The following is an 11,580-nucleotide window of genomic DNA, read 5'->3' on the forward strand; positions in this document are numbered from 1 at the left end:
TCGCCTTTCCAATGTGTGTGGTGGGTGGGCGCAGTCACATATGCTGCAATGCCATGCTAGGCAGTCAACGCATCGAAGCAGGCATAATGCAGTGTGATTCAAATGGGGTGCGCGTCTATTTTTACGAAAAGCCAAGACATCTCTCCTCCACCAAACATCCACCCACCCGCGCTTTTCGACACGTAGCGTCCTTTTCTTCTTCCCATGGCTTCTTCTCGATCCAATGCCCGCCTTGTGCGGTTTGGTATTTTTGCGCTCGTGTTGATTTTCTGTGGATATGTGCTCACCAAGGGTTCCACATACTCTTCTTCGCCGTTGATGCAATCCACTCAGCCCGAAGCTAAGCCAGATGCAACAAAGGCTCCACCAGCCCAAGCTGCAAATGACAAGGCAGCGGCGGCGCCAGAAAAGGGTGCCGCTGCATCGCCAGAGAAGGTTTCTGCGCCTCAATCTGCGCCAGCGCCAGGCGAAAAGGTCAAGGCCACCTTTGTCACTTTGGCAAGAAACTCGGACCTCGACTCCATCATGGGCTCTATCCGCCACATCGAAGACCGGTTCAACCTGAAGTTCCACTATGACTGGGTGTTCTTGAACGACGAACCATTCGACGACAACTTCAAGAAGACAACCTCGGCCCTTGTTTCTGGACAGGCCAAGTACGGTACCATTCCAAACGAGCATTGGTCGTACCCTGACTGGATCGACAAGGAGAAGGCTGCCTTGGCCAGAGAGGAAATGGTGGCGCAAAACATCATTTACGGAGGATCCGAGTCGTACCGCCACATGTGTCGGTTCGAGTCGGGTTTCTTTTTCCGTCACCCATTGATGGCCGAGTACGAGTACTACTGGCGTGTTGAGCCCGACATCAAGATCTTCTGCGACATTGACTACGACGTGTTCAAGTTCATGAAGGACAACGACAAGATGTACGGCTTCACCATTTCTCTTCCTGAGTACAAGGCGACAATTCCAACCTTGTGGGAAACCACCAAGAAATTCATCGAAGAGAACCCCAAGTACGTGGCTGAGAACAACAACATGGCCTGGATCTCCGACGACAACGGTAACACCTACAACGGGTGCCACTTCTGGTCCAACTTTGAGGTTGCCGCCATGAAGTTATGGCAGTCGGAAGCCTATCTCAAGTACTTTGAGTATCTCGACAAGGCAGGCGGCTTCTTCTACGAGAGATGGGGAGATGCGCCTGTGCACTCGATTGGTGCGTCCCTTTTCATTCCAAAGGACAAGATCCATTTTTTCGGCGACGTGGGCTACTTCCATGTTCCGTTCAACAACTGTCCTGTTGATGAAGAAACGCGCCTCAGCAAAAAGTGCGTGTGCAATCCAAAAGACGACTTTACGTGGCGTGGATACTCGTGCACACCAAAGTTTTTCAAGGTGCACGGTTTGACCAGACCCAAGGGATGGGAAAACTTCACGCAGTAAATGAGCAAGTGAGGTTTGCGAATTTTGTCGCCGGAATTTTTCTCGCCCAAATTTTTCCAGTCGCTAGCGTTTTTAGTTCTAATTGGAGCAACTTGAGCAAATGAGCAATTTTTCCTTGCCGCATTTTTCAGAGATGGTCTTTGCTGTATAGTAAGCGAACGCGCGCTCCACCTTAATTTCCCAGTAAGCGAGACGGCTGTGTGCAGGATACGACAATCACAGCCCCAACGGCCAAGTTCGAAAACGCTGCGATTCATCACGTTGCGTCGAAATCAGGCCCCACAAAAGTGTCCTCACTGTAGCAGTAGCTATCGAAAAGTGCAAGCGCCGCCGGAATCGGCCCGGAAGGCGGGCGGGTCGTCGGGTCGTGCACAGCCCAATTCCCCAGTGACGCCGGCCCTGCATCACAGAATATGAAACACCAAAGTTTCACAATTAACGTGCATGCGCGGCCCCTTGGCCCTTTCCAGCCGCTCTTTTCTTCCGCCTTTCTAGATTCTTCCTTTTGGTCCATCTTGTGTCTCGCTTCTTTTCCTCCAGTCCTTCTGGCTCTATAAATATCCGCTGCTCTGTCATCGAAGTGCCGTGTTCATCCTCCTGCTCCAAAATTAGACGGCAGGTAACCCATCCATTATCAGACTTGCAACGAACTTTCCGGTCTTTGTTCAACTACTATTGCGAATATTGAGCAGCCCGGTAGATTGTCTTTGGGCCTGTCCGATTTGTCTTCTGGTCTGGTCTTCGTATCATCTGGTCTGATTTCATATCATCTGGTTTGATCCCATATCTTCGGTCTCCATATCTTGGTCTCCACATCGACTTCGCTATCCAGATCTTCTGGTCTTTTGGTCTTTCTCCTCTCGTTGACCTTTGCTCTGGATCTGTTCCGATCCTTTCTGATTTCTGATCCTTCTGATTTCTGATCCTTTCTGATTTCTGTCCTTTCGGATTCTCGTTTCCTAGCCGCCCATGGTCCAAGAACAACCCACGCTCACGGCTAAGCGCCGCCCACCCCTGCTCGAACTTAGCAACCAGGCCACCGCCGACCTCCTCGTGCGCATCGTCAGCCCCATAGTGCCGCTGCAGGTCCCTGACGAGTTGCGCGATACGCTCCGTTTAAGCAACAGCATCCGCGAGCAGCAGAACACCTTGATTGCGCAAAAGTCCGCCCTGCCGCGGGCACCAGATACTGAAAATGCTGCGCCAGACGCTGTTCCTGCGCCAGATGCCGCGCCAGATCTGGCAAAGTCTACAAATTCCAACGAGGAGTCTGAGCAGCCAACCAAGGGGACCGCTAGCTCTGATACCCGTGCTTCGTCACATGCCCCAGCACCCGACTCGGTCACCATCTCGGCAGTAGAACCTGGACCACATGACGTCTCAAGGCCTAATTCTGTCTCCGAGTCGGCGCGCTCGCCCCACTTGGCCCCTCATTCGCGCTCAGCTTCGCGCTCAGCTTCGCCCGACAAGGGCCGCGCGTCTCCGCAGCGTATTCCCAAAGTGCCCTCGCCGTTGCGTGGCCCCGCTGTTTCGCACTCCAACTTTAATACACCAATTCCCCCTGCAACTTTTGCAACCAAGCCCGCGGGGCTGGGTGCACCTTTTGCAACCAAGACACCGCTGACTTGTCCAACTTTTGCAGCCACTATACCCCTTTCATCCGATGCTGCAATGGCCCATCTGCACTCCAACGGCAACCTGGATTCAAATGGAAGCCTCGACTCCAGTCTGGACTCCAATGATAACCTGGTAGCGCACACTAGCAATTCTAATGGTGAATTCGCACGCACCTCCTCGCTCGCCCGCAAACGACTCCGCCGAGACAAAGCGCCGCGCCCTCTCCGTCTCGTGCCTGGCGCCCCTTCGCCCATCGTCAAGTCCGCCCCAATGCGTTCTTTTTATGGCTTTCGCCGCGTCGTACCAATGATCCCGCCCTACAGTGCTGTTCACTTGGTGCCTCCGCTTACGGGGCCTGTGCGCCGTGTAGCAAAGACTGCCGCTCCGCGGCGTTCCACCGTCCAAGATGTGTTCCGTGGTGCCGTCACCATGGCCGCCCCTATACAAGCACAGCCGCTTCTGGCACAGCGGGAACATTTTGACGATCGTACTGAGCCTCTGCCAGAGGAAATGGCCGAGATGGACCGTAAGCGCACCGACTCTCGCGAGTCAGATGTGGCCGTGCGCGGCACTATCGCCTTTAACGATGATGGCGCCTTCAATTTCAAAATCTACAATGACGCTGATGCCAAGCGTGTGTTCATGGAAGTCTGCGAGAAGACATGGGACAAGTATGTCGATGGACTTTAGCGTTGCAAGGATTCATTGCGTTGAATTATGTGTGTATACGGTTTGAACGGAGAAACCGTTTGTTTCCTTTCCGTGGTTATGTTGGTCAAGCCCCAGTGTTGGTGGGAGATGTTGTTAGACAAGGTGTTTTGAACTTGTCCGATTTTGCAGCCATTAATATTGTTTCCACGTGGTTTAGTGTACACGAGAAGGAACGACTAAATACCTTCTTTGCTTTGCTGATTTTTTGATTATACGTCAGGACGTACTCTTGTTATTCTCTGCCTCTTGTCCTCATATTCTTGCTTTCCCTTCCCCTACACAGACCCCTCTCTACACTAGAAACCTTCTCTAGTCTCCAAAGATTGTATTGTGAATTTGACCTTTCATCCTGCTTTGTGCTTTATTATTGTTCTTAGGATGATCAACTTTCTTGCCTTCTAGAATTGGAGTTTGTGCACGTGACCCACTTCAAAGTCGCGGAGGCGAATTGACTACTTCATCTTCTTCAACCACCATCATGAGTTCTATTCTCGTTCGGCGGCAGATCCTTTCTGCCTTTGGCCGATCTGCGCCGATTATGTCCTTGGCTAGGGCCCATGTGCTCCCGCATATCGGTGCTCAGAGGAATTTTGGCGTTTTTCCTCGTCTTCTACTTTCCCAAACTTCTCCGCTCCATTTCAGACGTCTGGGTAGGAGAATGAATAGCCGGAAGAGTGAAGATGAATCAGAATCGAAGGAAGAGCGGCCAAAGGAGTCCAAAGAAAAAAAGCCGGACTCCGAAGAAGAAAAGCTTCGCCAAGAGGTGCGGGAACGACTCAAGAAGAAGAACCCTAAAGCAAACTTGCAGAACCTCAAAATCATCCAAATTGATGCTGCCCAAGCACTGAAAGCCTTAGGTCTTTTCTTGCTCCTCACATTTTTGGCCACGTCTCTTTTATTTTCCAACCAGAAACAGAACGAATTGTCCTTTCAAGACTTTAAGATCAGATATCTCGACAAAGGTTTAGTCACAAGGCTCACAGTAGTTAACCGTTTTGCTGTTGAAGCGGAACTTATTCCAGGTGCATTCTCAGACGAAACCACACGTGGCCCTCGTGGATCGCCCGTTGTTGTTTTCACAATTGGCTCCGTTGAAGTTTTCGAAGAAGAAATGAACGCAGCACAAGACAAGTTGGGAATCCCTGTCGAAGAAAGATTGCCTATTCTGTACGTTGAGAGGGGTTCATGGATGAACATGATCTTACCCATTTTACCTACTGTCTTGTTGATTGGTGGATTGTGGTACATTACAGTGAAACGAGCTTCTCCGCAATCTGGTGCCGGTGGCCCTGGAGGTATTTTCAAGATTGGAAAATCCAAAGCCAAATTATTCAACCAAGAAACTGATGTGAAGATCAAGTTCAAAGATGTTGCTGGTTGCGAGGAATCCAAGGAAGAAATCATGGAGTTCGTCAAGTTCTTGCAAGATCCATTGAAGTACGAGAAACTTGGTGCTAAAATCCCAAGAGGCGCAATCTTGTCTGGTCCTCCTGGTACAGGTAAGACGCTTTTAGCTAAAGCTACTGCCGGTGAGGCTGGTGTTCCTTTCTTGTCTGTTTCTGGTTCTGAGTTTGTTGAGATGTTTGTTGGTGTTGGTGCTTCGCGTGTCAGGGATTTGTTCAAAACAGCGAGAGAAATGGCTCCAGCTATCATTTTTGTTGATGAAATTGATGCTATTGGAAAAGAAAGAGGCAATGGCCGTATGGGCGGAAACGATGAGAGGGAAAACACTTTGAACCAATTGCTTGTCGAGATGGACGGGTTTGAAGCTTCCGACCACGTTGTTGTTTTGGCTGGTACTAACCGTGCTGACATTTTAGATAAAGCCTTGTTGAGACCCGGCAGATTTGATAGACACATCTCTATTGACATTCCTGACATTGAAGGAAGAAAGGCTATCTTTAAAGTGCACTTGTCCAAGTTGACTTTGAAAAGCGTTGAAGACATCAAGGCTAGCCATCAGGATGTTGATTTTAGCAAGTACCAGAAGCTTATTGATGAGGCCATTGAAAAGTTGGCAGGTAGGTTGGCTGCTTTGACTCCTGGATTTGCTGGTGCAGACATTGCAAACTGTTGTAATGAAGGTGCCTTGATCGCTGCCAGAGAAGATGCTACTAGCGTTGATACTTATCATTTCGAACAGGCCATTGAAAGAGTGATTGCTGGTTTAGAGAAAAAGTCTCGTGTATTGAGTCCAGAGGAGAAGAAAACTGTTGCATACCACGAGGCAGGACATGCTATTTGTGGTTGGTTCTTACAATATGCTGACCCCTTGGTGAAAGTGTCCATTATTCCTAGAGGTCAGGGAGCCTTGGGTTATGCTCAGTATTTGCCGAAAGATCAGTATTTGGTCTCCACTGAGCAGTTTAGACACAGAATGATCATGTCTTTGGGTGGCCGTGTGAGTGAGGAGATTCACTTTGAGTCTGTTTCGAGTGGTGCCTCAGATGACTTCAAAAAGGTGACGCAAATGGCGCAGTCCATGGTGTTGAAATTGGGCATGTCTAAAAAGCTTGGTAGCGTGTACTTTGATACAGGCGACGAAGGAGGAAACTTGAAAGTCTACAATAACTACTCTGAGGGAACTGCACGCATTATTGATGAGGAAGTGAAGCGTCTCATTGATGAGGCGTACGTTGCATGCAAGGAGTTGTTGACAGAAAAGCTCGAGTTGGTTGACAAGGTTGCAGAAGAAGTCTACAAGAAGGAGGTGTTGACCAGAGAAGATATGATTCGGTTAGTTGGTCCACGTCCGTTCCCTGAAAGAAATGATGCTTTCGACAAGTATCTTCAGGGCGAAGATGCTTTCAAGAACAGACCGAAGGGAAAGGGCGACGCAGAGGCCGCATAAGTGTACATGATGGATATTGTAAATAGTATATACAGCCGATTTCGTGATCAGTCCAGCTGGAAAAACTCGTCGATGGAATCGTATTCTATAGTCCCGCCTATTGCGGAGAAATCGTCTTCGCTGGCGTTGGAGCAAATGTCGAAAGCTTGAGGAGGGGCTTTTCTCTCCTCAACTGGAGACGATGTGATATGATGTGATGTAATGAGATTATCAAGTTTGGACAAAGTGTACGATTCTGTGTCTTTCAGAGTGTCGTGTATCGGCTTTTGGGAAACGGATCTATGTTGGGGCATTTCGCCATTTGAATTTTGCTCTATTCCAGAATGGCTTAATTCTTGCAAAATTCCATTCAGATTTGAGCCTCCCATTTTCTCGTCATCTTCTGAAAAGCTTAGGCTTGAGACAGAATCGCTGAATATATCGGAAACTTCTGCATCTTCAATTGGAACCACGCTGAATTTTTTGGTTTGCTCTCTTTCATGTCCCAGAACGTGATCTTTCCATTCTTTATAACCTTCATCGGTCATAAAGTCGCATCCCAAAATGGGGCAGAGAAGAACCTGTCTTCGAGCAGAACACTTATGGGGATAGGCTTCTTGATGGGCCTGGGCACTTTTTTCGTCCAAGAATATGCGCTGGCATTTCCCGTACTTGAATTCCCGGCCACACGAATACGGTTTCAAAGGCATCTGGATTCGAAGTGGAAAATGCAATGTCAAACGAAGAATGGTGAGTTCTGAAATGTGTTCATTATGCGAAATGTGGTTTGAGTCGGGGATTTTGACGGGGTATCCAATTCGAAGAAGCAGGTGAGCGTGTGTCGAGAGTAAATGGGCTCTGTATGCTGTTTTAGAGTCGGACGTGTAAGAACACCCAAAAGCACAAGGATAAAGGGCAATCTGCGGCGTTTCAATGAGGTCAGACTGTATCAGGAACAGATGGCTGCCGTTTGGTGATCCATGGGAATACGTTGGGCCTTCTAACTTATAATCCAGCGGAGCACTTGAATGGTCATGAAAAGGAGATGTTTCAGACACAATTGCGTATTTCTCTGCCGTAGACCTTTTCGGGCTTTGTACGTCTGAGACGCCTTTTGTATAGTTTGGAAGGGAAAGATTGCCACGGGTCTCTGTTATTTCAAGCTCTGGGCTCTGGGGATACTCCAAAACCGGTCTTTCGTCAAATGAATCCCGCTTCGAAAGCTCAAACTGCCGTAAATCGAGCTTTTTGGGACTGTGTAAGTCCAACCGTTTGAGAAACTTCAAGCTCAGTCTCACCGGACTGTCCATGTCGCTTGCAAGCAGCTCCGACAGCAGCCGGTAGATCAAATCCGGGCGATTTTTCTGGTCCCACTTGATGTTTTCCCTTAAACTTGCATTCTTACGTTCAGATTTGTAATCTTTGCGCATTTTCTCTTCTCTCTCATACCCAGTCCACGGTTTTGGACTCTCTCGTTCCTTGAGCGGACTTGACGCTGCAGTTCTCTGCTTTTTTGTCGGCGACGGGTTGAGAATCAGAAGATTATCTTGCAAAGGCTCCGAGAGCAAGACCGGACCTGCCGAAGCTGTTCGAAACAACTGCTGTGTCTTGAGTCTCTCCTTTAGCCGCCTCTTGGCCCTTTGTTGGTGTCTTCGCTCCTTCTCCTCGGCCTTGAGACCCCGTTCAAAGTCATAGTCGCCAGCCCAGATACTAGACTGGATCGAGACGCCATGGAGCGACCCATCTGTGGCCAAAGATCGAAGATGGCCATTATCTCGCACAATCTCGCCCGTACGAAGATCAATTTCGTCGCTCTGTGTGTTGTCGTCGATCTGGGAATATTTGGAGATGATCTCGTCCCATCTGCGAAGAAAACGAGCCGACGAGTCTTGTTTCAATTGGCGAAGGCGGTTTTCGAGTTCTGCCGAGTCTTGGCGCAAGGCCCGGTCGAGCTCTTCTTCCGATGAAAAATCGCCGATTTCCGCTAGCGAAATCAGTTTTTCATGGGCCATACAGATGTGTCTTTGGATGAGACGGCTACAAAGTGAGGACGTCACGTGGACACATGGTGGATCGATGGAACCGCCTATTCCATCCATCTAGATTAGATTGTTTGGATTGTCTATTAGATTGTTAAGATTGTTTAGATTGTCTATTGGATTTCTATTAGATTGTCTGGCTGTTATCTGGTTTTCATTCTCTGGTTTGATCAGCTCGATTGCGTCATCACCGGTTTTGCATCGCTATATTCCCTTCACTACTTCCTACTTTGTTTCATGTCGTTTCATTGCTTCCTTCTATTTTCCTAAATCTCCCGTTCGGTGTTTTCTACCGTGCTGGTTCGCTCGTTGTTTTTGTTGCCGTCCCAGCATTTCCGAAACGCCTCCATCTCGCCCAAACATTGTCTCCAATCGCCCTTGTCTGCGTGGCAAAGCTGCAAGGCAAGGTTTTCTTCATAGCAGCCTGTTTTCAAGATCCGCTGGTCCCATTCGTCCGGTTCGTCGTCAATCGAGTTTTCTGACATTTGGTGGTGTCGCATTAGAATCAGGCACAGACTTTGCTAGGCAAATTAGTGGGTACACTACGTCAACTAGAATGATACTCCGGTTAGAATAAAGATTGGAGGATATTTATCGCTGTGACATTCGTAGATAAATTCTTAGAGCTTTGTTGGCATGTGGAGAAAAGGAAATGAAAGCACAAAATAATGCTAGTTAATTACATTTGCTTGAGCCTTAATTAGAAAGAATGGCCAATGATTTACATTTTCAGGACATGAGCTTGATTTTTCAATATAGCATCGCTGATTTCAGTCTATGATCGACTTTCTTTCCAATGCAAAATTAAGAAATAGATATTGACGGCTTACAATTGCTCCGATTCGTGATTCTTCCGTATAGAGATAGCATACTTCTATAATTTGATCTACTTTATAAGCATCGCTGTCTCGGCTGATATTACTTTCCATCCATATATGCACTTACATGGAGAATCTATCGGTGTTTTTTCTTTGTACATGCATTACCGGCAGTCACATTGCAAGTCTCTGCTAAATATACTTGCAAGATCCACAGTCCAAAACAGAATCCATAGTCTTATATTGTCTGTAGCAACATGTGAAGTTAAAACCCTGCTCAGAATCCGAATCCGCTCTTCGAATAGGCCATGGGCTTCAAGTCTGGATGTGGCACTGCCTCAAACGTCTCTGTGGTAAGCTTCCATGGACAATTGTCATCGTCTGTTTTCCTGTACCCTTCACCATCGTCCTTTTCTTTATCGTAGTTGACATTTTCCTCAATATGGACCACACCACCCAAGTTTCCAGTGGCATCACAGTAGTTGGGTGCACTGAAAACAGTGATAAGCCTTCCGTTATGTTCTTCTTCCACACCGTCCATTCTAACCTCATGCGATCGTAAGACCTTTCTGATTTTGTTGGCCAAACAGAACCGTTCGGTGACATCGGGTCCGAATTGAATGCCCAAGCCTCTTTTCGAAGGCGAACGACCGTTCTCTGGCTGAGGATCCGTCCACAAAAGCTCCATCGCAAGCCCGTCACGTGGAGGTTGGGACAGACCAGACACTGGGAATCTGTTGATTTTGCGGATATCGTCCAAAGTGACTTTATCATTGGAGAAAAGTCCTCCGTGCATCACCAAATAGGATCTGTTGATTAAGGAAGCCAATGGAAGCGCACCAAACGATTCGGCAAAAGCCTCGAAAACTTTCTTCGAGTACTTGGCCTCGCACTCGTCGGTGAAACCATAAGTCTTGTTCATGTCGTTGGTTTCGTGGTTTCCTCTGTTGATGAAAACACTTTGCGGATACAAGATCTTGAGCACATAGAGATAAAGAGCCACTTCACAAGACCAAGATCCACGGTCAACAAAATCACCATTAAATAAATAGATGTGGTTTTCATCGACTTTGCCGAAACGAGCAAAGAGGTTCAATACATCGTAAAACTGGCCATGTGTGTCGCCCACAACAGTGATTTTTTTCCCTTGCAAAGCAATTTCGTCTTCTGTTTTCGTGTCATCAAGTTTGCTGTGTGGTAAACACATTTCCACCATGGTGTTTTCCTTTTTGAAAAGCTCGTACACCTTGGCCACTATGGCGAATACGTGTTTCTTGGGCAACTTCCCGCCGTCCTTGAATAACTGGATCATGTACTTCAAGTAGTCCAAATCCAAGCCCTTGATGTCAATGTTGAGGTCATCGCCCTTCTTATGGGCCTCGATCTCCAAATGTGGGCCCAGCCAGCTTTTTTCGATAACAATAGCACTGTAGTCGATTTCGTGGAGAATCGAGCGTTTATCGTCTCCAGCAATGGCTCTCTCAAACGCCTGTTTCTTCAAGTAGTTCACACACTGCTTGTAGTTCTCCAAAGTCAACCGATCGTTGGGCAATTTTTGCAAAATCTTCTTGAAATTTCCCTGTGCTTCTTTGTAGTTCAACAATGCCATGAGCGATACACCTTTCCGGTAATATGCCTTAGCATAGTTTGGGTCCACTTCCAAAGCCCGGTCACAGTCGGCTATAGCCAGACCATATTCTTCCAAAGAAATGTGCACTTGGGCACGGTTGGAGTAAAAAACGGCGTTTTTGGGATCTAGCTTGATCGCCTCGGTGTATTTTTCGGCCGCTTCAGCATACTTATGTTGCTTGAGCAACGCATTACCTTCGTCCTTAAGTTTGACTGCCTCTTCTTTGGACATGGCGAGTTTCTATGCGGTTAAAGTTTAACTTCTGCTCTTTTGACTACGCTTAGATTCTTTTTTTCTTCACACGGCTGTTCCTGCAGAAACGAGTCCTAGTATCATCGATCTAGCCGTTTTGGATTATGTCATTCAGTTGATTGATTCTATATATCTCTGGTATGTTGATCTCAGTTTCCTGTAATGTCAATTTTTTGTCGCTTTTGCTTTTTCTTTCGTTTCCGAGCGGTTTGTGCTCTTTATTATATTCTACGTGTT

The 11,580-nt window shown here is 47.6% G+C and overlaps 6 protein-coding genes across 6 annotated transcripts; 3 read left to right on the plus strand and 3 right to left on the minus strand. All coding sequences in view use genetic code 12, as the record gives it.

Moving 5' to 3' along the window:
- Nucleotides 1–204: 204 nt before the first annotated feature.
- On the plus strand, nt 205–1,446 carry KTR1 (glycosyltransferase family 15 protein; the record flags this gene model as incomplete). Its single annotated transcript, XM_002618507.2, has 1 exon — nt 205–1,446. The coding sequence occupies one exon, from the start codon at nt 205–207 to the stop codon at nt 1,444–1,446; it is 1,242 nt and encodes a 413-aa protein (XP_002618553.1).
- Nucleotides 1,447–2,415: 969 nt separating this feature from the next.
- FOB63_001388 (uncharacterized protein) lies at nt 2,416–3,753 on the plus strand (the record flags this gene model as incomplete). The annotated part of the gene is made up of 1 exon (XM_002618506.2): nt 2,416–3,753. One exon carries the CDS (start codon nt 2,416–2,418, stop codon nt 3,751–3,753), a length of 1,338 nt encoding a protein of 445 aa, XP_002618552.2.
- Nucleotides 3,754–4,252: 499 nt separating this feature from the next.
- Nucleotides 4,253–6,625, plus strand: AFG3 (AAA family ATPase; the record flags this gene model as incomplete). Its single annotated transcript, XM_002618505.2, has 1 exon — nt 4,253–6,625. The coding sequence occupies one exon, from the start codon at nt 4,253–4,255 to the stop codon at nt 6,623–6,625; it is 2,373 nt and encodes a 790-aa protein (XP_002618551.2).
- Nucleotides 6,626–6,672: 47 nt separating this feature from the next.
- FOB63_001390 (uncharacterized protein) lies at nt 6,673–8,616 on the minus strand (the record flags this gene model as incomplete). The annotated part of the gene is made up of 1 exon (XM_002618504.2): nt 6,673–8,616. One exon carries the CDS (start codon nt 8,614–8,616, stop codon nt 6,673–6,675), a length of 1,944 nt encoding a protein of 647 aa, XP_002618550.2.
- A 293-nt stretch (nt 8,617–8,909) lies between these two features.
- Nucleotides 8,910–9,128, minus strand: FOB63_001391 (uncharacterized protein; the record flags this gene model as incomplete). The annotated part of the gene is made up of 1 exon (XM_002618503.2): nt 8,910–9,128. The coding sequence occupies one exon, from the start codon at nt 9,126–9,128 to the stop codon at nt 8,910–8,912; it is 219 nt and encodes a 72-aa protein (XP_002618549.2).
- A 610-nt stretch (nt 9,129–9,738) lies between these two features.
- PPT1 (protein serine/threonine phosphatase) lies at nt 9,739–11,322 on the minus strand (the record flags this gene model as incomplete). The annotated part of the gene is made up of 1 exon (XM_002618502.2): nt 9,739–11,322. One exon carries the CDS (start codon nt 11,320–11,322, stop codon nt 9,739–9,741), a length of 1,584 nt encoding a protein of 527 aa, XP_002618548.2.
- Between the last annotated feature and the right edge of the window lie 258 nt (nt 11,323–11,580).

Source organism: Clavispora lusitaniae (assembly GCF_014636115.1).
Source record: "Clavispora lusitaniae strain FDAARGOS_655 chromosome Unknown tig00000038_pilon, whole genome shotgun sequence".
NCBI classification, from domain to species: Eukaryota; Fungi; Ascomycota; class Pichiomycetes; order Serinales; family Metschnikowiaceae; genus Clavispora; species Clavispora lusitaniae.